The sequence below is a fragment of the Piliocolobus tephrosceles genome, chromosome 1, assembly GCF_002776525.5.
Source record: "Piliocolobus tephrosceles isolate RC106 chromosome 1, ASM277652v3, whole genome shotgun sequence".
Lineage (NCBI taxonomy): Eukaryota > Metazoa > Chordata > Mammalia > Primates > Cercopithecidae > Piliocolobus > Piliocolobus tephrosceles.
In genome coordinates, this window is record NC_045434.1 from 39,885,709 (window position 1) to 39,912,664 (window position 26,956).

The window sequence follows — 26,956 nt, forward strand, 5'->3', positions numbered from 1 at the left end:
TTTGTGTTCCAGATGTTGATGGCTGGAAGGCTGTCCAACGAAATGGGTCTCCTGCAAAGCTCCAATGGTCACAGCGCCATCAAGATGTGTTTAGCTCAGCCCGACGACCAGACCCTGTCTATTTCATAGCTCCTGGTATGTGAGGAATAATTTCTCCTATGGAAGCCAGCTTATAGGACTAGGAAGTCAGGATAGAGAAATTGAGTTAGAAATTGTGGAAACCATATCACTTTGCATTCAGGGTAGCAGCATCTCCAGAAGAGAGTTGGGGGTTAAGCCTGGTTTGAGAGTCACTAATAAATGGCCCCAACAGAGTAGAATGGGGTGTCCCAGAGGTCAGACCCTGGTTGAGCTGCCTCCTTTAATCAAATGAGAAGTTTCTATGTTTACCACCAAGGCAAGAAATCAAGGACTGTGGCCAAACCTATGGATCTATTGAGAAACAGGTGGAAAGCAAAAACAAAGCATTTCTTAAAACTTCAAATACTTGTAAGTTAAAAAAGAAAAAAAAAATCAGTCAGTGGTATGTGCCTTGGTGGAAAAGCACTGGCTAGAATTCCAACCCCAGTTCATTTCCTTAGCACATATGTAATTCTTGGGCAAGCTGTTCTCTTAATTTCGCTGAACTTAAGTTTTCCCTACTGTTAAATGGGAATACTAGTGCCTGCCTCCCAGAATTATTGTCAGCAAATGTAATGATATTTATGAAGGCTTTCTGTCAACTAAAGCATTATGTAACAAGTCATGCTATGCTGATATGCCTAGGATTTTTACAAAACAGTCTGTCATAAGGGCCACATCATGAATCATCTAATAGATGGAATTGTCTTATAACAAGGCCCTTTTATCATTTCAGTAACTAACCCTCCTTCATAGCCCAAAGTGTCATAGCTATGTCCAGTATCAGGTCCTGACTCTCCTAGCAAGGAGTTTTGGGGCAGCATGACACAGGACTTCAACAAAAATTGCCGACACCAGTGCAAACTTACATTTGTTTGCCTCTCCAGTTTCACAACTGATCTCAATCTTTAAAACTCTGTTTCACAGCCAAATTTCTTGGGAATCAACAGGTGAGCTATGGGCAAAGCCTGTCCTTTGACTACCGTGTGGACAGAGGAGGCAGACACCCATCTGCCCACGATGTGATCCTGGAAGGTGCTGGTCTACGGATCACAGCTCCCTTGATGCCACTTGGCAAGACACTGCCTTGTGGGCTCACCAAGACTTACACACTCAGGTAAAAAGAGAGACCACAGGTAGGTCAATTAGAGCAAACTGTGATTGAAGTTTGAATCCATTCTTTATTCATTCAATCATCATTCATTTGTTCAACAAGCCTTTCTGAGCACCTTTTATGTACCATGAAGGTTGCTATGTGCTCAGAAAGGACATGATTCCTTCCCTCAAGCAGCTGACAGGCTAACGGGAGAGAAAAATGAATAGATAATTGCAGTGCAGTTTGTCAAGGGACAGAAATAGACAAGGTAGATACAGAAGTTCTGAGCACATACAGGAGGCATGACTGAACCACACTGGCATGATGAAGGAAAGCTTCCCAGGACCACATGACAAATGTGAAAGGCAGCCCTTTAAGGAAAGAAAAGGGAGGAAAGGTTAACAAGGCAGAGGAAATGCAATGCTTGAAGAAGGTTTTTGCATTTAGAAAATTCCAAATGGCCGAGCATGAGTGGAGCATTAAGTCGGCGAGAGGAGTGCAGTGAGAAGTGAGGTAGGAGAAAGAGGTGGGAGTGACTTTACAGATGTTTTTGTGTGTGTCTACAGGGATTGCATGGTATCCTATAGAATAGGGGTTCTGCGTGGTGTTTGCAGAGAGGCTGGGGAAGGGAGCTGTGCCTACTAAGTGCTCAGTACTGCACTGGAGGCTGGAAAATAAAGATGGAACATGGTCTTTGCCTTCCAAGAGCTCATGGTCTAGTACAATGTATAACATGTGAAAAAGCAAGCATAATACAGTAGGATAATTGCTTTAGGGGTGGTGCATGTTCATGGGGTCTTGGAAAGTGCCCGATTCTGCCTGGAAGAGTCAGGGAAACCTTCAGGAGGAGGCAATGTGTGGGCTAATAATGGAAAGGTCCACAGGGCTTTTCCAGGGAGAAAAGTCAGAGAAGGGCAACCCTTCTCTGTGTATATATGTGGGGATGCAGAAAGGCATAATATAGGGGAGAACTGGCAAGCAATGGAATACAGCATGCATAGGGAAGATGGGTAGATAACGTTTGCAAAGGTTGGAAAAGGACCCATCATGTTGGGCCTTGTATGTCACGTCAAGGAGCTTAGATCTTGTCCATGCTGAAAAGATGATGCAGAGCCATTGAGAGATTGTTAAGTTGAGAAGTGTGATCGTCAGGTGTGAAGGCTAGGTGCAAATACAGGCACCATATGGATGATAGTTTGGGTAGGGCCCTTAACTGGACCATCAGAACACATTCACAGTGGCTCAATGGAGAGTGGTTAGGGGCCTAACCAAGGGCAGAGGTAATGGCAATAGGGAAAAGAGGACCCACAGAATACAAATAAAGAATGTATCAAATATCTGAGTATATGTGTTCTAATGACACACACACACACACACACACACACACACACACAGCTCTCCTGCCTGGAATGCCCATTCCCACCTTCCAGGCTTGGTGAACTTACTCTTTGAGATTCAGCTTCCATATTCTTCCTTTGTATTAGCCTTCTCAGAATCCCAGGTAAAGTTGCAGTCACTTTGTGTTTCCATGGCACTCTGTGCATGCATTTGTTATAGCATTCATGGCATCTTATTATAACTGTATGTCTACCCACCCGACTCCCCTGGCTGGATGGTGATCACCTCTCCCTGTTGTCTTTGTGTCCTCCAGCCTGACATAGCTTCTAGTCCAAACCACGTGCACAGTCAACTTTTGTTTAACAAATCAGTGAATGAAATGAAGGTGGGTAGGGTTGTTCCTGTATGAGATACTTCGGTAAAAAACAAAATGAAATTTAGAAGAACAGCACAGGGGCTAGTGATATGTTATAGTGAGCCACTATGATGCCAAATTAAAAAGTATTAAATGTGGACAATGTAAAAGTGGAAGCTGGTTTTTGAAAAAAGTAAGTAAAATGTGCTCAGATAACAAAAAAATGATTTTTTTTTTAAAAAAATGAATGGTTGCTCTTGAGAATCAGAACTTCTGGAACGTGAAGATATTCCTAATACTAGCTTATGGGTGGCCAAGAATAGAAAGTGGTGTCTGAGGACTTGGGATCAACATGGTTTCAGGTGACGTCACCCCTGGATCTGGACTTCCCACACTGGGATGCCCTCCATCACTTTCTCTGGGGTTTGCCCTCCCCATGGAGTGAGGAAGGTCCAAGTACATGCCTATGAAAAGGTGGCTCTCAGTCCTGTGCCCCCTTCTAAGCAGGACTGGGAAGGGGCTTAGCTGTTCCCATATCCTCAGGCATAATTTATAACAGGTAGGTATGTGGTAAAAATCGGATTTTTAAAGCTTTTGATTTTAAATTATGCAGGTTAAATGAGCATCCAAGCAGTAATTGGAGCCCCCAGCTGAGTTACTTTGAGTATCGAAGGTTACTGCGGAATCTCACAGCCCTCCGCATCCGAGCTACATATGGAGAATACAGTAAGTGGCTAAGAGAAATTAATTTCTCTCTTCTTAGGTTTTGGTTTTAGTGTAATTTGATTCAGCTGTCTAAGGTGGTGGCAGTCTCCAAACAAGTAGGTAAGTTATTTGATGATTCTGACCTAGAATAATTGATTCGATCTGAATTTTTATATTCTAGAAGCTTTTTTAGAAGAAATGTTTCTCTAAAAAGACGTCAGCACCCAGCACCAGTGAAGGGTCAATGACGCTACCTTGCTAAAAGGGCCACTTAATTTTTTTTAAAGCTGATTATCTGAGAAAGATAATCTACAATAAATGGACACATTTCCTTAGCTAGGAAATGGTGCCTACAACACAGTCTTATTTGTTCCTTGAGCAGCTTTTCCTTTTGAGATTATACTCTATGCTACCCTGTTTGAGTCATCATGTATTCTATTAATTCCTTTGTTTTTTGTTTTTTTGAATTTTACATGTTGGGTCCTCCTAATCCCAAATGGAATTATTTAACAAGAGTTCCTTAAGCTTTTCTGCACTCACTTACGTAAAAAGGAAGCGTGGCTAGCATGCACTATTTCCATGTCACTGATGCAGCAAATAAAGCCGGAAGCAGAAACATGTAACAATGTATTGACACTTACTGTATGCCAGGTAGATTATAATACATGCATTATCTAATTTAATTTTCACAACAGACATAGGAGATAAATACCACTGTTACTTCTTGTCTATAGTTGAGGAAACACAGTCATGGAGAGGCTAACGGACTTGCCCAATTTACACAGCTAGGGAAGGTGGAGTCCAAATTTAAGCCCTGGGTTTTCTGACCCCAGAGCCTGTGTGCTCAGTCACGGTGGGGGACTGCTATACCTCTCTACATGGCATGATGTATGAGCACCACCTGTCTTTGTTAGGGAGTTAAAAAAAAAAAATCCCAAGAGAGATCGGACTTGAGATCTTCAGGCTGTACCACTTGCAACTTCTAAACTGTTCTCTCAATTGCAGGTACTGGGTACATTGACAATGTGACCCTGATTTCAGCCCGACCCGTCTCTGGAGCCCCGGCACCCTGGGTTGAACAGTGTATATGTCCTGTTGGGTACAAGGGGCAATTCTGCCAGGATTGTGCTTCTGGCTACAAGAGAGATTCAGCGAAACTGGGGCCTTTTGGCACCTGTATTCCTTGTAACTGTCAAGGGGGAGGGGCCTGTGATCCAGACACAGGTGAGTGAAATGACACCTGGACCAGGTGGCTGGGGTGTCGTGTGGAGGAGAGAGAGCTGTGTAAGAAAGACCATGGCTGAACTCACATCAGAGGTGGGAAAGGATTAAGGAGAGCTGAGCTGGAGTCAGGGAAGATGGACATGGTGCCTTATTACACTCAATCCTATTCATTGTGGAAATGCCACAAGGTTGTGAGAAAGGTGCCAGGTTACAGGAAATGGTCGTCATGGTTCGGTGCTGAGTATGGGAGTTGGTGTCGAGTTGCAAGAATTGTGTGGGGAGATCAAAGACAAGTCCGGGTCTAAATGAATGTGCAGACAAGTGGTGTCAGGCCACAGAGAACATGGGGAACAGTGTTAAGTTATAGATAGTAAAAGAAGTGGGTGTCTACTTTGGATAGGGGAGCGAGGGTGAAATTCAGGGCCTTGGTCATGTGTAGATTTGGTTCTGTGGCAAGGGTGAATGCCAGTGCTCAGGCACTTTGACATTCTCCGCTCTGACCCATGTTGAAGGAAATGTATTGTCTGACCCTGCTCACTTCTCTGCCCCTCCACTCTTCTACCCCCAGGAGATTGCTATTCAGGGGATGAGAATCCTGACATTGAGTGTGCTGACTGCCCAATTGGTTTCTACAATGATCCACACGACCCCCGCAGCTGCAAGCCATGTCCCTGTCATAACGGGTTCAGCTGCTCAGTGATGCCAGAGACAGAGGAGGTGGTGTGCAATAACTGCCCTCCCGGGGTCACCGGTAAGGCCACGGGTCTGCTCTGCTACCTGCCTCCTCCTGTCCTGATGCCATGAATGTGTGCAAGTAGCTTCTATTCTGAGGAATTTCTAGGAAATTGTAATGACTTCGGGTTCACCTAAATGTGCTCACTCGAAAGATAATATCTTAAAGATAAGATATTGCGATGCCCAAGAGGTAAAGTGGATTAAGCAAGAGCAGAGTGCAATTATGGGAGAAAACACCTGAAGCTTTTTTGAGAGGTTTGTCATTAGAAGATGACATTTTCAGACCAAGCACATGGTTTGTTTCTTAATGAACTGAGATAAAGAGGGAAAACTTAGTGACCTCTTAAATGTCACATCCTTCTGCTGGTCAGTCTGAAAGAAGAACGGATTCTTCAGCAGCCGTTTTGGGGGTATTGTTCAAAACCTTACTACTTCTGTGGAGCTGCCTGCTTTTTCCCAGCCAGCTAGTTAAGCCTCCTAGTGGCGCTGCTGTGTTCTGCAACCTGCGGTGGGCATGGAGTGAGAGGGCCAGCCCTGCCTTGCACACCTGCTCCTGAGGGCTTCGTTCGGGGGTCCCTGGAGAAGCACATTTCTCTGGTTCTTCTAGAGGGTGACTTGCAACTTTAGGCCTCTGCATCTGGTCTTCCTCCCGATGGATGTCGACCTAGGCTTGGTCATTTGTTCCTTCCCAGGTGCCCGCTGTGAGCTCTGTGCTGATGGCTACTTTGGGGACCCCTTTGGTGAACATGGCCCAGTGAGGCCTTGTCAGCCCTGTCAATGCAACAACAATGTGGACCCCAGTGCCTCTGGGAACTGTGACCGGCTGACAGGCAGGTGTCTGAAGTGTATCCACAACACAGCCGGCATCTACTGCGACCAGTGCAAAGCAGGCTACTTCGGGGACCCGTTGGCTCCCAATCCAGCAGAAAAGTGTCGAGGTAGGACTCCACCCCAGGCAGGCTGTGTCTGTGTGTGCCTGTGTACACATGCACTTGCTTGCCATCTAAGCAGGGGCAATGGCAGTTCATATCGCGATGTTACTTTGGTTCTCTGACCAAATTGACCCGTGAGCACCTTGGGCCTTTCTTCATCTGTCAAAGGCCTTAAGACAGGTTTTCCCTGTAGCCAGGTCTGGAAGACAGAGCTAGGTTAAAGCTGGGTGGGAGAAGTGAAAAGGGTCAGGTTTACACTCCTACGCAGAAGGGGAGATAACACGGGGCCATATCCTATGCCCAATCCCAAGCAGCGAGGCAGGGAAGTGGCCACCAAACCTGCTGTAGGAGAGTAATAAATGACTCGAGAGTAAACCTGAGCAAACTCAAGTGGGAAGGGGAGTGGGCTGTAAAGTAGTTTAAGAGACTCTCTCAGAAGTCAGCATCATTGATGTATAGAAAGGTAACAGTCGAAAGTTCTCCTAAGGAGACAGCTTCAAAGTAGCAGCTGTAGTGGAGCATTCCTGAGGCCTGCTGCAGATCAAAGCATGAATGTGCAGACCGGTCCTCTTGCCCAGCTCTGCTTTCAAATCTTTGTACATGTTATATTCTAGAGGCAAGTTCAGTTCTGGAGGAGCTGGCCTGCCCCACAGACTCACTCCTCAGTCCCAGGCTGACCTTGGTGCCCAGAACTCAGGATTTTGTTCACCCTAACTTTGTTTATAAAGTCCAGAATGGGGTCAGGCATGGTGGCTCACGCCTGTAGTCCCAGCACTTTGGGAGGCTGAGGCGAGTGGATCACCTGAGGTTGTGAGTTCAAGACCAGCCTGGCCAACATGGTGAAACCCCATCTCTACTAAAAATACAAATATTAGCTGGATGTGGTGGTGGGAGCCTGGAATCCCAGCTACTCAGGAGGCTGAGGCACAAGAATCTCTTGAACCCGGGAGGCAGAGGTTGCAGTGAGCCGAGATCATGTCACTGCACTCCAGCCTGGGCAACAGCACAGGAGTCTGTCTCAAAAAAAAAAAAAAAAAAAAAAAAGTCCAGAGCCACTCTGGACAACCAGGTTGGAAGACTCTTGGTTCCTCATGAAGACCCGGAGGTTTGCATGGAGCTCACAGCCTCCCACTCACACCAGAGTCTCCACTTTGAAGTGCTTGAGGACCTCTGCAACCTGAGGCTTCTACTTAGTGGTACAAATCCCTTGGGGAATTCTGGACCAGACCAGCCCAGACCCCAATCTCTGGGTTGGCTGTGATGTGCTAGAAAGCACCTCATGAGAGGAAAAGCCCATATGACACCAGCAGGACTGAGTTCAAGTCCAGTTTTGTAACATACCTATTATAGTGTGCTAATTATGCCAATTACTCCCTCTGAGCCTCAGTTTGCTCATATGTATGATTAATATTTAACTCAAAGTGGTGGATAAAAGAAAGCCCACTATACACACTATAATTCTAGTTATATATTCTAACTATATTCTGTCTTTAATTGTAGCTGTAATTCTAGGTTACTAACAGAAATTTCACTGGCTTTATACCACACATTTCTTCACTCAACTATCCTTTATCAAGCACATACCATGTACCCAGTGTGGACCTAGATACTGAGGCTATAACGGTGAATAAGTCATCCCAACTCTCGAAGAGTTTCTACGATAATAAGGAAGATACACAAATATGTATGCAAATAATGACAACACACTTAGATATATAATCAGTGTTTTGTGCGCCCTGAAGATAGAACAACCCAGAGAATCACTGTCACCCAGAGAATCACTGTAATCATCAAAGTGTCTCACCCACTATCATATCCTTAACTCCTATAACAGAACCTGGCTTAATCAATTTGATTGAATGAGTAAAGGTATTACTTTCTTAACTATTTCCTACACCAGAGGCCGCAGAACAGAGGAAAGAACATTGGCGCTTCCTGAGCTTTCATTGTTACTTGCCATGTAACGTCAGGCAAATTACTCAGCTTCCCTGAGCTCACATTCCTCATCTGCAAAATAGAGGGGGATGTCTACATCTGGCATGTAATGGGCCCAGAAGAAATGTTATTCACCTTGAAAGCAAAGCCAGAGTGCCTGCAGAATATCTAACAGGCTTTTAGTTTAACAGGGGGAGGAAAATGAGCACTGCCAGAAAGGCTATAATCTCCCCACAGGCACACACACCAGGCAAACCTGCCGCATGATTCCTAAGACCTATCTGGTGCATGGAGGCGTAGAAGGATTCTCTGCTGTTGGAGGCTTGATCTCCTTCCTTGTATCTTTGCTGTACCTCCAGTTTCTAGACTAGTTTGATGTGAATGCTCCATTTGTCTGTCTTTTGTCTCTAGCTTGCAACTGCAACGCCATGGGCTCAGAGCCTGTAGAATGTCGAAGTGATGGCACCTGTGTTTGTAAGCCAGGATTTGGTGGCCCCAACTGTGAGCACGGAGCATTCAGCTGTCCAGCTTGCTATAATCAAGTGAAGATTCAGGTATGCGTTCTTCTCTTTGTCACCCCTAACCCCACAGAATCAAATCCTTAACTGTCCACTGGTTGGTTCTGTCACAGATCTAGGACCCTCCTAGTCTCCTGAGGATGGGGGTGTGATTACTATTTCTTTCTTTAAAAACTCCTGTATTAAAAATTTCTGTATAGTGATAATACGTCAGGTTTATGTTCTTATATATACCATTTTCAAAACCTCTTTTGCAGATACTGTTTCATTTGGCACTAATGATAACTTAATTGAGTTGAATGGAAAAGTATTCTGACCTCAGTTTTCATTGGTCAAATAAAGTCTCAAAATACTTGAAATTTTTCAAAGTGATATGGCTAGGTGGAACTCGGAATCCCATCCATGTCCCCTAACTGAGTTCAGGGCTCTTCCCACTATAATATGTCACTTTCCAGCTCGATTTTTTTTTCAACAGATGTCTTTGTAAAACAAATGAAGAAAAACATAAACATAAAAGATATCAGGAGTCCAGAAAGTATCAAGGCTTCCCAATCAAGAATGGCCTCCAGAAATTTCTCATTTGAATTCCAGAGAGGAATGAACTTGATGTTCTTGTTAATTATTAACTATTTTTCTTCCTGGAGTGAGGATTGGGGAAGACAAAGGTCCAAACTACCGAACTCCAAATGTAGAACAAACTCAACTTGTTTTTTAAACTGATCTATTTAACAAGCCTTTTACGTATTTCCTTTGTGTCAGGCACTGTTCTCTTGTCTCTAGCTTGCAACTGCTTTCACTTTACAAATACTAACTGCATAGTAAAGCTTGAACTTTACAGATGTTAACCCAGGTAGTCCAAGTAATAACTTTAGGAGATACTATTGTTATTTTCATTATCCTAATTTTATAAATAAAGAAAGTGACTTGCCCAAAGTCATACAGCTAGTGAGTAGTGAGGCCAGGATTCAAACTCAAGGACTCCAGGCTCCAGGGTCTAAAATTTTAACCACCATGACATGCTAAGCATTTCTGGACTTTTGGTATTATCCCCAGGGTACCTGGTATTGGACAATCCCTTGGGTACATGGTCTTTACCCTCTGTTCTGATCTTTCTTTTGTGGTTTCAGATGGATCCGTTTATGCAGCAGCTTCAGAGAATGGAGGCCCTGATTTCAAAGGCTCAGGGTGGTGATGGAGCAGTACTTGATACAGAGCTGGAAGGCAGGATGCAGCAGGCTGAGCAGGCCCTTCGGGACATTCTGAGAGATGCCCAGATTTCAGAAGGTGATGAAGGCCAAATTCCCTTCAGACAGAGGAGAATTCATAGTCCTAGAAGGAATGGCTACGTTAGGTCATAAAATCTTCTATGGCTATCAGTTCAGCAAATATCTCCAACCAGCCCTTGCAGAAGTGGAAGGACTGTCTGTGACATTCCCCCTGGGACTTGAATGATGGAGATAAAAGAATGGTTGCATGCATTTCTCTATTGTGCTTTTGTCATTTGGCCATAAGCCAGTCAACCCTCCGTTATGTTTGCTAACTCTATGCTGACCCAGAAAGTGCTCATGCTCCCTTTCCTTCTTTGCTTTCAGGTGCTAGCAGATCCCTTGGTCTCCAGTTGGCCAAGGTGAGGAGCCAAGAGAACAGCTACCGGAGCCGCCTGGATGACCTCAAGATGACTGTGGAAAGAGTTCGGGCCCTGGGAAGTCAGTACCAGAACCAAGTTCGGGATACTCACAGGCTCATAACTCAGATGCAGCTGAGCCTGGCAGAAAGCGAAGCTTCCTTGGGAAACACTGTAGGTTTTGCTGGGCTAGGGTATTGAGAATTACTGCTGTGTTGGGAGATCTACTTCTAGATCTCACTGACTCACTTTGTTTCTCAGTGGCTCACTTTCTGCTTCTGATCTACCTGACAGGTGGTTGGACTTCTGTTCCTTGCAACAGTCACATCTATTTATGTCTTTGGCCTTCTGCAGTTTCCTATTTTACTGCATTATGTTCTTCTCCCTAGTTCATTTATTTCTAACTACATCCTCATCTTGGCCCTGCCTCACCTCCCTTCTGCCTATCTCCTAGCTTGCTAACCCCCAGAGGGCAGGATTTACTTTAGTTCATATTTACTTTCTCAGCCTACAGTACAGTGTATAGCTGTGGTAAATGTCTGGTGCATGAACGAATGGATGAATGAATGAATGAATGAATGAAAAGGAAGGAAGGAAAGAAGGAAGAAAGAAGGAAGGAAGGGACAGAGGGAAAGAAGGACAAAGGAAGAGAGGAAGGAAGGAAGGAAGGAAGGGAGGGAGGGAGGGAGGGAGGGAAGGAGGGAGGAAGGGAGCCCAATAAAGACATGGTTTGGAAAATGGGAAAAAAATGCTGCCAATATGATTTTCTTAATGTAGTTTGTAATGTGGTAGGAGGGAGAGATTTGATTGAGCACTCTTCTATATCTGAATGACGAAGGCTATGGTGACAGTAATGTAAATGGATGGGTGGGAGATGAATAGAGGAAGTGGAATGATAATCAGATACTATAATAAGGAAGTCACATTGAAAATAATGTGTATTGATTGTTTCCTTTATTACGAAAATGTTTGCTGTAGAAAATAAATAAAAATTCTCTATGATCCCATTATTATCAAATAACTACTGTTAAAACTTGGAATATATTCTACTGGACTTTAAATTTATATAAAAATATGTACATGTATATATTTTTATTTTTAATTTTTTTGGCTCCCAGCAAGAAAAGAATTTTTGTTTTGTTTGTTTGTTGTTGTTTTGGGGATTTTTTATGTATATATATTTTAATGCATCTATACAGACTTTTTTGAACTTGGATTTCTTTGTTCTTGTCTATACATACTTTTTTTTTTTTTTTTTTTTTTTTTTGAGATGGGGTTTTTTTCTTGTTGCCCATGCTGGAGTACAATGGTGCGATCTTGGCTCACTGCAACCTTCACCTCCCAGGTTCAGGCGATTCTCCTGCCTCAGCCTCCCGAGTAGCTGGGATCACAGGCGTCTGCCACCATGTCTGGCTAATTATTGCATTTTTGGTAGGAATGGGGTTTCACCATGTTGGTCAGGCTGATCTTGAACTCCTGATCTCAGGTGATTCACCCGCCCCAGTCTCCCAAAGTGCTGGGATTACAGGTATGAGCCACCACACCCAGCCTATACATACTTTTTAAAAATAGAATGATAATAGTGAATAGAGGCATGGTGTAAGTGTCGGCGTGTGGACCCCTGTGTGACTAATGACAAGTGGTTCTGACAGGACAGATGCGGCACCTGCTTAAGTTCCATGGCCAAGTGCAAATCCTTAACTGATTCGCCTTAACCGATTCTCCTTTTCCCACAGAACATTCCTGCCTCAGACCACTACGTGGGGCCAAATGGCTTTAAAAGTCTGGCTGAGGAGGCCACGAGATTAGCAGAAAGGTGAGCAGCATTAGAGGGCACCTCTGCTTCAAGCCGTCTCTGCCAGGTCAGACTTGAATAAGACGGTAGGGTATCAGGGACCCAAGCATCATATTTATTCTCTCCAGGCTCCTTTGCAGCCATTCCCTACCTTGAAACCAATTTTTAACCACTTGGCTTTTAATGCATGTGAGTGGCCACTGGGCAGGGTCATTTGGCAGGAGTTGGGGGTGAGGGTGTTTCTTTCCCACATTTCCCTATGACTCACAGTGTGGCTGTGGTGTATGTCAGATGTGATTCCTCGGACCACGTGAAATGAATCAGCCCTTGGAAGAGAAAGCTCTGCAGCTTTCAGGGACTCCCACACCAAGCCTGGGAACAAGTAGCAACGAGTTGTTTGTTAGCCTGTGGGGGCCAAGACTGCAGAGGGGGAACTTCCTCCTGAAAACCGGCTCTGCAGGGCCCCAATGATAACATGCATCTCCCTTCATCCTTGACTCTGACTAGAAATCCTATGGTGTTTAAGGGGTTTGCTGGTAGGGGAGTGCTCAGCAGGGTGGCAGACTCTGTTAATCCCAAGTGGAATTCAGTCAGCGGAAGAGGGCTGATTTGTGTATTTGTAACATGAGCTGCCTCCTGAGCGCATTGATTTTTGGTTTTGTTTCTTTGGGTTTTTTTCAAAAAAGCACTTTTTAGAACCAGGAGGAACCAAAAGTATCCAGGGAACTTTTATAGACATGCTTTGTCCCCCTGGTGGTGGGTCCAGTTTAGAGCTGAAGCGAAAGTGAGTAGAGGTTGAATCCTGGGTGAAATAAGACCTAGAGGTTTCTTCCTGCAGCAGACAACTTACAGATGCAGTGTTTTATCACCTGAGACTGCTCCCACCCATCTCCACCCTCCACTCCGCTCCGGGCCTCCAGTGATTATGCCATAAACGGAAAAGATCACTACAAGGTCTATGACATGAGGCGAATTCTCCAAAACACCTTCTGCTTCTTGATAGCGCCTCTAATTCCATGTAATTTGGGTCAGTTCTGTAGGGTTTTTCTAAATCAAACCAGCTCCCCTACTCTTTGCCCTTCGTTTAACTGAACGACCTAAAGGAAGCCCTTTGCGTGAAAACTCTTATTCTTTTGTTTTTAATCCTTTCAGCCACGTTGAGTCGGCCAGTAACATGGAGCAACTGACAAAAGAAACTGAGGACTATTCCAAACAAGCCCTCTCACTGGTGCACAAGGCCCTCCGTGAAGGAGGCGGAAGCGGAAGCGGTAGCCTGGACGGTGCCGTGGTGCAGGGGGTTGTGGAAAAGTACGTTCCTACGGGTCCTCCCGTGGCTCATTGTACCTTGGATACTCCCAGGGCAAAGTGGTAACTGTGCTTGAGGGGCACCGTACTAGCTGTAAAAACATATTATTCATGAGAAGAAGAGGGCCGAAAACATGGGAGTTTTACTTTGGGGAAAAGTAGATATTTTTAAGACTGGAAGAAAAAAAGATTGGTTAGTTTAAATAAAATTTATGTTTTGATTGTGATTACAATACTTGGAGGTATGGTCACTCTCTGGTGTATGAAGGGTGTGAGTAAACCCATCTGATGGCATGGGGAGATATAAAAATACAGAAATATATTTCTGTTATCAAGAAGTGGGGAACTTGGGATTGAATTTTTCTGACCCAACCTGTATAAATTAAAAGGCTTATGTTTAGTGGAGAGGGACACGTATATGATAAATAATTTTATTTGGTTCTTCTGGTTATTCCAACTACATACTTTCAAGACAACAGGGTGAAATTTTGTTTTTATTAAGAAAAAAAGGGGGACTGGGTGTGGTGGTTCACTTTTGTAGTCTCAGCTACTTGGGAGGCTGAATTGGGAGGATTGCTTGAGCGTGGGAGGATGAGGCTGCAGTGAGCTGTGATCACGCCACTGTACTCCAGCCTGGACAACAGAGTGAAACCCTGTCTCAAAAAAAAAAAGAATTCTCAAAGTCCTCTTTTTGTTACTGCACCCTCCCCACCCTACCCCCAATACCAGATTGGAGAAAACCAAGTCCCTGGCCCAGCAGTTGACACGGGAGGCCACTCAAGCAGAAACTGAAGCAGATAGGTCTTATCAGCACAGTCTCCGCCTCCTGGATTCGGTGTCTCAGCTTCAGGGAGTCAATGATCAGTCCTTTCAGGTGAGGGCATCCGGCCTGTGTGCTTGACATACAGGAGGGCCATAAATACTTTCTTCTCTGGGGGTGCCGTAATATTGTTCAAGCATTCAGTTTTTTCTCCATGTTGACCGTTTCTATTTTAGAGTGGGAAGAGTATTTAGCCTTCTCATTATCCATTTCCTTGTTCTTAAACCCCAATCCTAGTCTCTGGAAAGGCTTTGACCCATGCTAAACCTATTACTGGATAAAAGTTTTATGTATCTTCCTTAGTTCTGGGGACTGTTGAAATCTGTGGGAAATTTTTATAAAGTTTTTTGTTTACACTTGGGTCCAACCTACTCGGAGATGACTTGTTCTCAAAAGTTTTGCATTGTTTCTGCCATCAGTTCCCTTAACAATTCCAAACTTATTCAATTAAGAAAATTTTGTTTACTACCTACAGAAAAAAAATTCACAATTCCCATGGATATATGTTCCCATGAATATATAAACTGACATGTAAAAATTTTAAAAATAAAAAAGAACAAACACAAAGCCTGTTTGACATTGAGGGGACCTGCTGCCTTACTTTCATGGGGCATACTGACTCATTACTGTTATGTTTGGGGCCTGGATGGCTAGTGACTATTTTCTTGGCTTCTTAAGGCTGTTGCTATTTTCAAACAATGGTGCCAGGTCCTAACAAAGCTAATGTGGTAACTGGTAAGCAGAAGTCAGACTCCTTGGTTTCTTTGGGCTCACAGGTGGAGGAAGCAAAGAGGATCAAACAAAAAGCTGATTCACTCTCAAACCTGGTGACCAGGCATATGGATGAGTTCAAACGTGCACAGAAGAATCTGGGAGACTGGGAAGAAGAAACACAGCAGCTCTTACAGAATGGAAAGAATGGGAGAGAGGTATTATTTTGTTAATTCATTAACTCAGTAAACATGTATTGAATGCCTACCATATGAATACATATGGCAAGAAGAATAATCAAAAGCTCTCTGACCAGGCACGGTGGCTCATCCCTATAATCCCAGCACTTTTAGAGACCAAGCCGGGAGGATCACTTGAACTCAGGAGTTTGAGACCAGCATAGGCAACATAGTGAGGCCCCTATCTCTACAAAAAATGAAAAATAAAAAAATAGCTGGGCATGATGACACATGCCTATAGTCCTAGCTACTTGAGAGGCTGAGGTGAGAGGATCACTTGAGCTCAGGAATTCGAGTGAGCCATGATTACATCACTGTACTCTAGCCTGGGTGACAGAGCAAGACCTTGTTTCTGGAAAAATCAACAATGAAGGCACTGCTTATGGAAGAAGTAACAGTTGCAGAGATCTTGGTGTGATTAGCACAACTCCACCCAGTGAGTCAGCCCTCAAACCTAGGAATAGGACCTAGGCCTCTTGGGTCTAATTTTGGTCTAGCTCAGTCTACTACTTGACTTCAGGAAATATCTAGAGTTTAAAATTATGATTTATAAAACCATTCCTGTCTCTGATGGTGGACTAGAGTTTGACCGTTCTCTATATGGAATGTGTTGTGGACTTATAAAGTTTGCTCTGTCCCAGATTGTAGAGGGGTTTGCTACAGCACCCCTAGACTCTGCAGTGAATCACAACAATCTGCTGTCATGAAAAGAAATGTGTCAGAGTGATTTTGCCAGCAGGAATGTACTTCCTCTAATCTTGTTCTGTCTGCCTTTTTATAGAAATCAGATCAGCTGCTTTCCCGTGCCAATCTTGCTAAAAGCAGAGCACAAGAAGCACTAAGTATGGGCAATGCCACTTTTTATGAAGTTGAGAGCATCCTTAAAAACCTCAGAGGTTAGTACTTCATGGTTCAGGTCACTTGAGTATTTTCAGGGTATAGCCATGACCGATTTCCTTTGAATTCTCGTATATCTCTCGAAGTGGCAGGTATATTGGGATCCTTAGTAAATATCTTTCTAAATAAAATATTAATACATTAATATTTAATGTAGTAGTAATAATAGAGCTAGATGTCAGAAGTCTTGAGTTCTGATTTCTGCTGGGCCACCTGACCAGGCCAGACTAGCTGTGTGACCATAGGCAAGTCATGTAACCTTTCCAGAACCTAATATCTTCCTCTTTAGAGACAAGGTTAAACTATGTGATCTCTAAGGTCCCTCACAGATGCAACATACCACTACTGTACAGACATTTTTCCTTTTCCTCTGTAGTATGGTTGGCTCCAGTATGGAACTGATATGTTTCTTTGTGGTGATAACAGAGCAACCTTTGTCACTGCATCTAGATCCCAGGAGATTTGGATTTGTGCCTTGCAGAGATTTCATTAAAACGTCAGGCTTCTTCAGTAAAGCACAAAAGGGAAACATTCCTAAAATTTTGGAATTTTTTTCATGGAAAGTACCTCTCTATCCATTCAAACCTAAACCCAATTCTTATCATTGGAGCTTAGGGCTTAAAGCTCTGGCTTGATGCTTTGGGCTTCAAAGATTCTACCTGCTTCTGATCCACTCTGCAGTTTTGATACTCTTGCAGTGCTGTGGAACTTGGGCTGACTGTCAGTTTCTCTAAGCAACAGAATAATTATAACCCCTCTAATGCATCTTTTAAGATGCTTTCTCTTAGATAAGACAGTTAATTCCAGCTGCAACTTCCCACACCCTCACCCCCCTCAGTAATAACACTCTTTCAGGAATTTTTCTTTACATCAGCCCCTTTCACTCATTTGTAAGTTTGCTTTCATCTTCATGGCAGTGTTTTCTTTTCTTCATTTCAGAGTTTGACCTGCAGGTGGACAACAGAAAAGCAGAAGCTGAAGAAGCCATGAAGAGACTCTCCTACATCAGCCAGAAGGTTTCAGACGCCAGTGACAAGACCCAGCAAGCAGAAAGAGCCCTGGGGAGTGCTGCTGCTGACGCACAGAGGGCAAAGAATGGGGCCAGGGAGGCCCTGGAGATCTCCAGTGAGATTGAACAGGTAAAAGAGAAATCGACATGTGTGTTGGTACCGGTAGCACCAAACACAACAGTGGTGTGGAGGGAAAGAGAGCATTGAGCTTATTTTAACCTCTGAGGCTCAGAGCCCTGTTGTGGTCCATGGCAGCCCCAGATTAAAAGGCTATGACAGCAAAGAGGCATGACAGAGAATGATCTGTTTTTTGTCCTCTGGGTTTTCCCAAATGGTTCCTAACTCGTTCAACATTTGGTGAGCGCTGAATTGAGATGGAAGCAATGTCTTGCCGCCGATCTTCCTAGTCCCTAAAAACATACCCCCAAATTAGCTTGTTTGAGGCAAAGCTTGGCAAAGGGTGTGTCCCTAAGTCTGATTCTCTCATTATTCATCTAACTTACTCCATCAGGGCCTGGCTGCAGCTGTATTTTTTCTACGGTTGTCTTTGGGATGCTTTTGTACCTCACCCCTATCTCTCCTTCCGTCCCTGGCTCCTTTTCTTCTCCCAGGAGATTGGGAGTCTGAACTTGGAAGCCAATGTGACAGCAGATGGAGCCTTGGCCACGGAAAAGGGACTGGCCTCTCTTAAGAGTGAGATGAGGGAAGTGGAAGGAGAGCTGGAAAGGAAGGAGCTGGAGTTTGACACGAATATGGATGCAGTACAGATGGTGAGTTCCTGTTGCTTTCAACAGGAGATCCCTTTCAACTTGCCAACATGGAAAATACCTTTTCAAGGCTGGTTTGTGCTTATTTGTCCGCAGGTGATTACAGAAGCCCAGAAGGTTGACACCAGAGCCAAGAACACTGGGGTTACAATCCAAGACACACTCAACACATTGGATGGCCTCCTGCATCTGATGGGTATGTGAAGTACCCACATTCTCCAGGGCTTTGCTCCAGAACACTCACTATACCTAGCCCCAGTGAAGAGGAATCTCAGCTTTCCTTAAGGATATCAGTAAATGTGCTTTGTTTCCAGGCCCAGATACTTTGGGCAGGTTCCCTTACATTTACTGGACCCTGTTTTACCATTGCTAAGATAGGTCACTGAACACCTATTGCACTTGTGGGTAAAGGTCTGTGGGCCAAAGAACTGGGTGTATACAAGCAACTTCACAGAACATGAGACAGCTTGGGAATCCTGCTTAGGAGTGTGGCCTGGACCCTGAGAAGCCAGTGGACAGTTTTAACCAGAGGAATAACATCACCACTGTATAAGATCCCTAGGGCAGCCAAGTGGAGAAAAGCTTGAAGGGGGGTTAGAGAGAAGGGGGTTAGAGAGAACTTAAGATATTGTTGAAATAATTGAGGAGAGAAATGACAGGAGCCTGCTCTAAGGCAGTAGAATGGTGGCTGGGAAGATGTGAAGGAAGATTCTGCCAGTCTGTGAAGTCAAGAATCACTTGATGGCTGGGTGTGGTGGCTCACGCCTGTAATCCTAGCACTTTGGGAGACTGAAGCAGGTGGATCACCCGAAGTGAGGAGTTCAAGACCAGCCTGGCCAACATGGTGAAACCCTGTCTCTACTAAAAGTACAAAAATTATCCAGATGTGGTCATGGACACCTGTAATCCCAGCTACTCGGGAGGCTGAGGCAGGAGAATCGCTTGAACCCAGGAGGCAGAGGTTGCAGTGAGCCAAGATGGTACCACTGCACTCCAGCCTGGGGGACAGAGCAAGACTGTCTCAAAAAAAAAAAAAAAAAAAAAAAGAATCATTTGCCGATTTTACATTTGTTCCTTCCCAAACCAAAGTTATACCTTGATGTAACCAGTGGGAGGAACTTGAGCTGCTTGGGTAAATAACCCAGAAGAAATGTGGTGAGAGTAGGCCTGTAAGATAATTTTAGGAAGATCTGATGGCACAGTGTGGAAGAAAATCAGATTTCCCTACAGAATCACTCCCAGAAGAAAACTTATTTTGGTTAAATTTCTGGATTTAGATAGAGCTGATATCAAACCCTTATTTGGACTGTTTTATCAAGCTTGGACTGCAGCAGATGTGGAACTAGGGATTGGTCACAGATTCCAGTAACATTTAGGAAAAGGTTTGGCTCTGCTATTCCAGTTCAGTAGAACACGTTTAAAACTGGATTTTTCTGTAGGGTGTCATCATCACCCTGAGAGACCAATATCATCTGTGTTGTTAGAGTCTTGGGTCTGCTTTGTGATCCAATGAGCCTACAACAGTAAAATGCCCTCAAAGGATTGAGAAGAAAAAAAAAACCACAAACCTTCCCAATTGAAACTTTAGCAGGACTGTTTAGTGTTCTTAAAAAAAAAAAAAAAAGGCAATGAAACTAATGAGACCTGTAAAGAGAATATGAGAGAGTAGGGACAGCAGGGTAGATGGAAGCTATTAAACATTTACTATGTGTCAGGTATCATGCCAGATATTTTCATGGTGTAATATCATTTGTCTTGTAAAAGTCCTCTATGGTGGGTTTTATCATTTTAATTATTTTATTTCATGAAGGACTGAACTGAGGCTCAGAGGTTAATAATGCCCCACAGGTCACATAGTAAATTGTAGAGCCAGGATCCAAACTGAGATATTTTTGCCTCCAATGCTTGTGTTCTTTTCTAGTAACTCGTGCCACCTTCCCATAAACAAGGTTATTTTGTTCCCAAGCTTACTTAACTTCCTCTGCGTGTCATAAAATCCTAAATTCCTAAATTCTCCCTGACCCCAAGTGAAAGATCCATTTGGATCAGCATTTTTGTTACAGTGTTGTTTCTACTCTGTGTGCTCTCTTAAGTCCTGGAGCAATAAGAGATTAACTGTTCTAGGTATAATAAACTCATGCAGTCAAATACTATCACTTCAGCTCAGATATGTGAGGCAACTTGACCTTGAGTTCGAATTGACCAAGGGCCACTCAAACCTATTTGAATTAAATGGGTCTGGCCAGATGCTCTTCATATTGACGTTAGTTTTAAAGAGTCTATGGGTAACACATACCTGAACGAATGTGATTTTATTTTAAATTGGAAATAAAATAACGTCTAGTCAGATGACTGCTGTTTCAGGCCAGAATGATGTCTGACATCAATTTCTAGCAGCTGGAATCCATTCCCCAAATGGCAAAGCATACCTTGGCCTCTTTAACCCTGAAGCTCAGCCAGTTTCTAAAGGTCTTCTAATAGAAAACAGCAAGATATTTCTTAAGAGTGGTTTGGAAAGCATAATTTGGAGTTGAATCTAATCCTAGCAGTGACCTATGTTAGGCAAAGGGCTTGGATACTGCTCAGTCCCCTATGACTTTCAGTCCTCTTTTTTTTTTTTTTCTCAGAGCGTTAACTACTGACCCTAACACGAAAGGAAAACTCTAGACATCATGTTGCTGAACTAGATAGCTCAGAGTCTTGAACAGGGTTGTTCATAGTCTAGTAGCTAGGCTAGCCTTCTCAGGACTCTTTCTAGGTGATTTCTAATTTAAAACAAGCTTTAAAATTCATGGCATACTATTTGCTATAGGCAAGTGGAAACAGGAATTAGTTATGGGTATAGAAAGGCACTCATGTTGAAGGAAATCTAACTACAGCTTTTCTATGTTAACTCATGTCTCATTCCTTGAAATAGACCAGCCTGTCAGTGTAGATGAAGAGGGGCTGATCTTATTGGAGCAGAAGCTTTCCCGAGCCAAGAACCAGATCAACAGCCAACTGCGGCCCATGATGTCAGAGCTGGAAGAGAGGGCACGTCGGCAGAGGGGCCACCTCCATTTGCTGGAGACAAGCATAGATGGGATTCTGGCTGATGTGAAGAACTTAGAGAACATTAGGGACAACCTACCCCCAGGCTGCTACAATACCCCGGTTCTTGAGCAACAGTGAAGCTGCCATAACGATTTCTCAACTGAGGTTCTTGGGATAGATCTCAGGGCTCGGGACCATGTCATGTGGGTGGGTGGGATGGGAACATTTGAACATATTTAATGAGTATGCTCATGTCAACTGACCTGACCCCATTCCTGATCCCGTGGCCAGGTTGTCTTATTGCACCATACTCTTTGCTTCCTGATGCTGGGCAATGAGGCAGATAGCACTGGGTGTGAGATTGACCAAGGATCTGGACCCCAAAGAATAGACTGGATAGAAGGACAAACTGCACAGGCAGATGTTTGCCTCAGAATAGTCATAAATGGAGTCCTGGAATTTGGACAAGTGCTTTTGGGTTACAGTCAACTTATTCTTTGAGTAATGTGACTAAAGGAAACAAACTTTGACTTTGCCCAGGCATGAAATTCTTCCTAATGTCAGAACAGAGTGCAACCCAGTCACACTGTGGCCAGTAAAATACTAATGCCTCATATTGTCCACTGCAAGCTTCTTGCTGATCAGAGTTCCTCCTACTTACCACCCAGCATGTGAACATATTCTCCACTTTCAAGCTGGAGGAAGTGAGCAGTGTTGGAGTGAGGACCTGTAAGGCAAGCCCATTTGGAGCAATGGTGCTTGCTGGTGCCTGCCACTTTTAAGTTCTGGACCCGGGCATGACATCCTTTCTTTTAATGATGCCATGGCAACTTAGAGATTATTAAAGCGTTTCCTACCGGCAAAGCAAATGTTGGGAAGGCATTTATGTTTTCAGTTTAAAAGTGATAGAAAAGTGTGGCTTGGGCATTGAAAGAGGTAAAATTCTCTAGATTTCTTAGTCCTAATTCAATCCTACTTTTCAAACACCAAAAATGATATGCATCAATGTATTTTATCTTATTTTCTCAATCTCCCCTCTCTTTCCTCCACCCATAACAAGAGAATGTTCCTAATCACACTTCAGCTGGGTCACATCCATCCCTCCATTCATCCTTCCATCCATCCTTCCATCCATTACCTCCATCCATCCTTCCAACTTATATTTATTGAGTACCTACTGTGTGCCAGGGGCTGGTGGTACAGTGTTGACATAGTCTCTGCCCTCATAGAGTTGATTGTCTAGTGAGGTAGACAAGCATTTTTTAAAAATAAATTGAAACCTACAAACCTTGTTTGTCACAAGTGGTGTTTATTGCAATAACTGCTTGGTTTGCAACCTCTTTGCTCAACAGAACATATGTTGCAAGACCCTCCCATGGGGGCACTTGAGTTTTGGCAAAGCTGAGAGCTCTGGGTTGTGCACATTTCTTTGCATTCCAACTGTCACTCTCTGCCTTTCTACAACTGATTGCAACAGACTCTTGAGTCATGATAACTCCAGGGAATTGCTGGAGAAACCAGAGGCACTTCCACCTCGGCTGGGAAGACTATGGTGCTGCCTTGCTTCTGTATTTCCTTAGATTTTCCTGAAAGTGTTTTTCAATAAAGAACAATTGCTAGATGCCTGGGGTCAGTTTCTGATTTACTAAACTCTAAGCCTATCATGGTACCAAAGCAGTGGAAATGAAAATGCCGCAGAAATGGCAATAGGTCCTAGAGTTAGCATCTTCAGTTCCCACTTCTGAGCATCTTACTTTGCTCTTTCCAACCATAAGGGATTGATGATGCTGTCAATGAGATTTTTATGAGGTTTAACTGATGCTGTCTCCTAAGCATAAAGCTTTATTTCTAGAACAACTCAAGCTGGATGGAGGGGGGTGGTATAGTTAATATTCTTATCTTTTTCATCAGCTATAAAATGAAGGTAAAATTAATAGTTTGTGGTGCATATGTCATGCTTTTTAAGAAGTTAAAATGTACTAAATTAAGATCATGAATTGGCCATCTACACAAGTGACTGAGGAAAGAATCCTGCTTGTGTCCATTGACCCCCAAATTCTGATAGGTCTGGTCACTTTGCTTTACCTTCTATGAAAATGAATTTGTAATCCTGTCTTGGCATACCCAATTACACATTCTACAGATCTCTTGCTGTAATAAACAACCAGTGCCCAGACTCCACAGTCATTTCAGAGGCCCTGCCATTTACAACATGTGACTTCTGAGGTTGCCTGGGGGATGGAGGGTTATGGCCATTCCAGCAGGTTGTCACCAGCCGATGGAAAGGGAAAAGAACATGGAGTAAGGAGACACAGGAAGGCCAAGCTTAGGAGGGCCTCACATGCCATGGTGCAAAACCCATGAAAACAATCACATCTACCCTGCAAAGGGGTCTGGAAGATGTAGTCCTTTGTTGGAAGCCACTTCTCAGTGACAATTCTACATTATGAAAGGAGAAAATGCATTGTCGGTGATTGGCTGTCTCTTCCAAGCGTAACATTAGACTGTATGTGTTCTAGGAAACTTGGTGACGGATCCCATTAGTTAATAACCATGGTATGTGTAATCATATAAGGATTCCTCAATGGATTAAATTGTTTTAAAAGTCGTAAGAGGCTGGGCGCGGTGGCTCACGCCTGTAATTCCAGCACTTTGGGAGGCCGAGGCGGGCAGATCATGACATCAAGAGATTGAGACCATCCTGGCTAACACAGTGAAATCCTGTCTCCACCAAAAATATGAAAAATTAGCTGGACGTGGTGGCGGGCACTTGTAGTCCCAGCTACTTGGGAGGCTGAGTCAGGAGAATGGCGTGAACCTGGGAGGCAGAGCTTGCAGTGAGCCGAGATCGTGCCATTGCATTCAAGCCTGAGTGACAGAGCAAGACTCCGTCTCAAAAAAAAAAAAAAAAAAAAAAAAAAGTTGTAAAACTGTCTGACTGTCTTCCCTGACAAATGGGAGATGATACCTGAGTAGAGATGGGGAATAGAAAAATGACTTATGGGACTTCCCTTGGTGTACAAATAATTCTGTCATTTCTAAGGACCTGAAAAGTTATCCCCTTACAGCTAGACTCATGTCAGTCCTTGACCTGACCTTGCCAAGATAAGGAAGCTTTCCTTCTGATTTTTCATCAGTATTAGTAGTTCATAGTGAAAGCTTTCTTGAACTTCTCCTCTGAGAGTTTCTGGTTAATTATGCTGTTGGTAAGCTATTACACACGTCATCATCTACTTTAACTCTTAGGGATCTCTCTTTGGAGAGAGGGGTGGACATGAAACTGCCCATAGACTATAACTTCTTAGCAGATGTATTTCTGGTCTTCTCCAAGGATGTGGTTTCTTTTCAGTACTCTCCAGTACTTCTCTCAGCCTTTTGGGAGGCTGGAGAAAAGGACAAGAAAATGCTTAGTGATATTCAGTGTTTTGAACAAGTCTCAAGGACCAGAAATATGTTTATTGTGTCTTCTTTTAATGTTTTGCATGGCAATGGAAAGGTTATGGATTCTTGCTGTAGTTCAATTTTCCACCTGGAGAACAAAGGTTAGAATTTTTCTCTCCTTTTTTTTTTTTTTTTTTTTTTTTTTTGAGACGGAGTCTCGCTCTGTCGCCCAGGCTGGAGTGCAGTGGCGCGATCTCGGCTCACTGCAAGCTCCGTCTCCCGGGTTCACGCCATTCTCCTGCCTCAGCCTCCCGAGTAGCTGGGACTACAGGCGTCCGCCACCACGACCGGCTAATTTTTTGTATTTTTAGTAGAGACGGGGTTTCACCGTGTTAGCCAGGATGGTCTCCATCTCCTGACCTCGTGATCCGCCCGCCTCGGCCTCCCAAAGTGCTGGGATTACAGGCTTGAGCCACCGCACTCCGCCGAATTTTTCTCTCCTTTCTTCATACTATTGGCTACATGGAACTTTCTAGGAAATCCGAAGATCTAAAGCTTACATATAGGTCATAAGGGAAGAAATGTGTATGTGCACATATGTTAATTCATATTTAGTATATATATTTTATAAGTGAGCAAATTAAAGCAGTGTTTATATTTCACTTTAAATTAGCTCTTGGCTAAACGCGGTGGCTCACGCCCGTAATCCCAGCACTCTGGGAGACTGAGGCAGGTGGATCACCTGAGGTCAGAAGTTTGAGACCAACCTGGCCAACATGGCAAAATTCTGTCTCCACTAAAAATACAAAAATTAGCTTGGTGTGGTGGCAGGCACCTGTAATCCCAGTTACTCTAGAGACTGAGGCAGGAGACTCACTTAAACCCAGGAGGCTGATGTTGCAGTGAACTGAGATTGTGCCATTGCACTCCAGCATGGGCGACAAGAGTGAAACTCTGTTTCAAAACAAAACAAAACAAAAACAAAACCCAAAGCAAACAAATGAGCTTTCATCATTATGTACTCTCAGGACAAGGAAAAAAAGGCAGTATTTAGCTTTGTGAACAAAATAGCAAATGTAAACACAAGTGATCAATTTACAAACATATCAAGCATCATTATGATGTGCCATGAAACCCACACAGATGCATACAAAGCTGCCCCATCTCAATTTTAAGCCAAAAATGAAAGATAAAAGAAAAAAATACTAAGAACCCCAAGAACCAAATGATTCGTTTAAAAAATTAATCTGATAAACAAATGGCTAACCCTTCAATGAGCTAGCCTAACAGGGAATTACTGTTTCACCTTCTGAATCATATCTGATAATTAGCTAATGGCAATCACCATTCACACCTAACCCAATACAGGGTGTGTGACATGATTGAAGGTGAAATAAGAACTGATAATCACAGCAGGATTGAACAGTTAACAAATTATTCACTTTTGCTTGTTTACATTGCCAAAACAAATTGCGAGTTTAACAAGTTCTGTTTTAGTTAAGATCTTTCAGGCTAAAAAGTTGTTCAAATTTTTCATTTTCATAAATATAATTTTATTTCATAAAGTACTAATTTCATTGAGGAGCCAAAGTTAACCAACACTGGACTTTGCAGATTATCAAGATCTAAGATTTAATGTTTTAAAACTAAGAAAACGGAGACACAATTTACAAATTTGCTAATTATTCTTCCCTTTATCATCCTTGGATGTGGCTGTACATACTTTTATATTACACATGTGGCATCAGCTGAACCAGGCAGGAAACTTCTTGTTCTAAGAACATTTTTACAACTGTTGTCTCCTGTCAAGTAAGATTATGAAGAAAAAGTGATTAATGCTGCAACTCACAGAGAAGGTTCTTGAGCAAGACACAAGACTCTTGTAGCATTGTCTTATTTATTAACATAATTGAAACATTTTGCATAAAACTCTTGCCCATGACTATTCTAGCAACAAAATTGTACTCAAAATATTTCACTGTGAAATGGTATTGCAACTTGAATATCATTTTTTATTAATGAATTGATTCCATAAAGCAAATCTTACTCTTAAAATGGCAGATTATGTGATCAAAAAGTGATTCAAAAAAAGCTTCCCCCTCCCCATGCCAACCCTCAAGACCATGTGGATCCAGCTGAATCCTCAGCCCTGGGACTAGACTAAGGTCGAGGGAAAGAGCCGTTACTCATTCCTAACCAGAACAGGCTAATAGGACACTCCAAACTCACACTACAAAGAGACCACATGGACAGTCGAGTGTGCTGGGCAGCTATAAGATGGTGCAGACTGGATGAATTTGGCAGAGCATATTCATCACCATTACTACAATGCTATTCCTAAGGTGTCCTAATTGTATGAGCTACAAAATCGGTCCCTGTTTCCATTCTTCCCATCTCACCTGTTGGCCCTCCTGCA

At 43.4% G+C, this 26,956-nt stretch overlaps 1 protein-coding gene across 1 annotated transcript in view; it reads left to right on the forward strand.

The window, feature by feature from the left end:
- The window catches only part of LAMC2 (laminin subunit gamma 2), a 59,245-nt gene extending 36,238 nt beyond the window's left edge, over positions 1-23,007 (forward strand). Inside the window, exons 6-23 of the mRNA XM_023203482.3 lie at positions 13-135; positions 1,048-1,237; positions 3,523-3,635; positions 4,620-4,838; positions 5,407-5,589; positions 6,266-6,511; positions 8,852-8,994; positions 10,086-10,242; positions 10,551-10,756; positions 12,319-12,398; positions 13,530-13,685; positions 14,412-14,556; positions 15,279-15,431; positions 16,234-16,348; positions 17,289-17,488; positions 17,971-18,129; positions 18,223-18,322; positions 21,044-23,007. Of these exons, the coding sequence (XP_023059250.2) occupies positions 13-135; positions 1,048-1,237; positions 3,523-3,635; positions 4,620-4,838; positions 5,407-5,589; positions 6,266-6,511; positions 8,852-8,994; positions 10,086-10,242; positions 10,551-10,756; positions 12,319-12,398; positions 13,530-13,685; positions 14,412-14,556; positions 15,279-15,431; positions 16,234-16,348; positions 17,289-17,488; positions 17,971-18,129; positions 18,223-18,322; positions 21,044-21,297 (2,942 nt within the window). The 3' untranslated portion in view covers positions 21,298-23,007. The remainder of the gene's footprint in view (positions 1-12; positions 136-1,047; positions 1,238-3,522; positions 3,636-4,619; positions 4,839-5,406; positions 5,590-6,265; positions 6,512-8,851; positions 8,995-10,085; positions 10,243-10,550; positions 10,757-12,318; positions 12,399-13,529; positions 13,686-14,411; positions 14,557-15,278; positions 15,432-16,233; positions 16,349-17,288; positions 17,489-17,970; positions 18,130-18,222; positions 18,323-21,043) is intronic.
- The last annotated feature ends 3,949 nt before the right edge of the window (positions 23,008-26,956 follow it).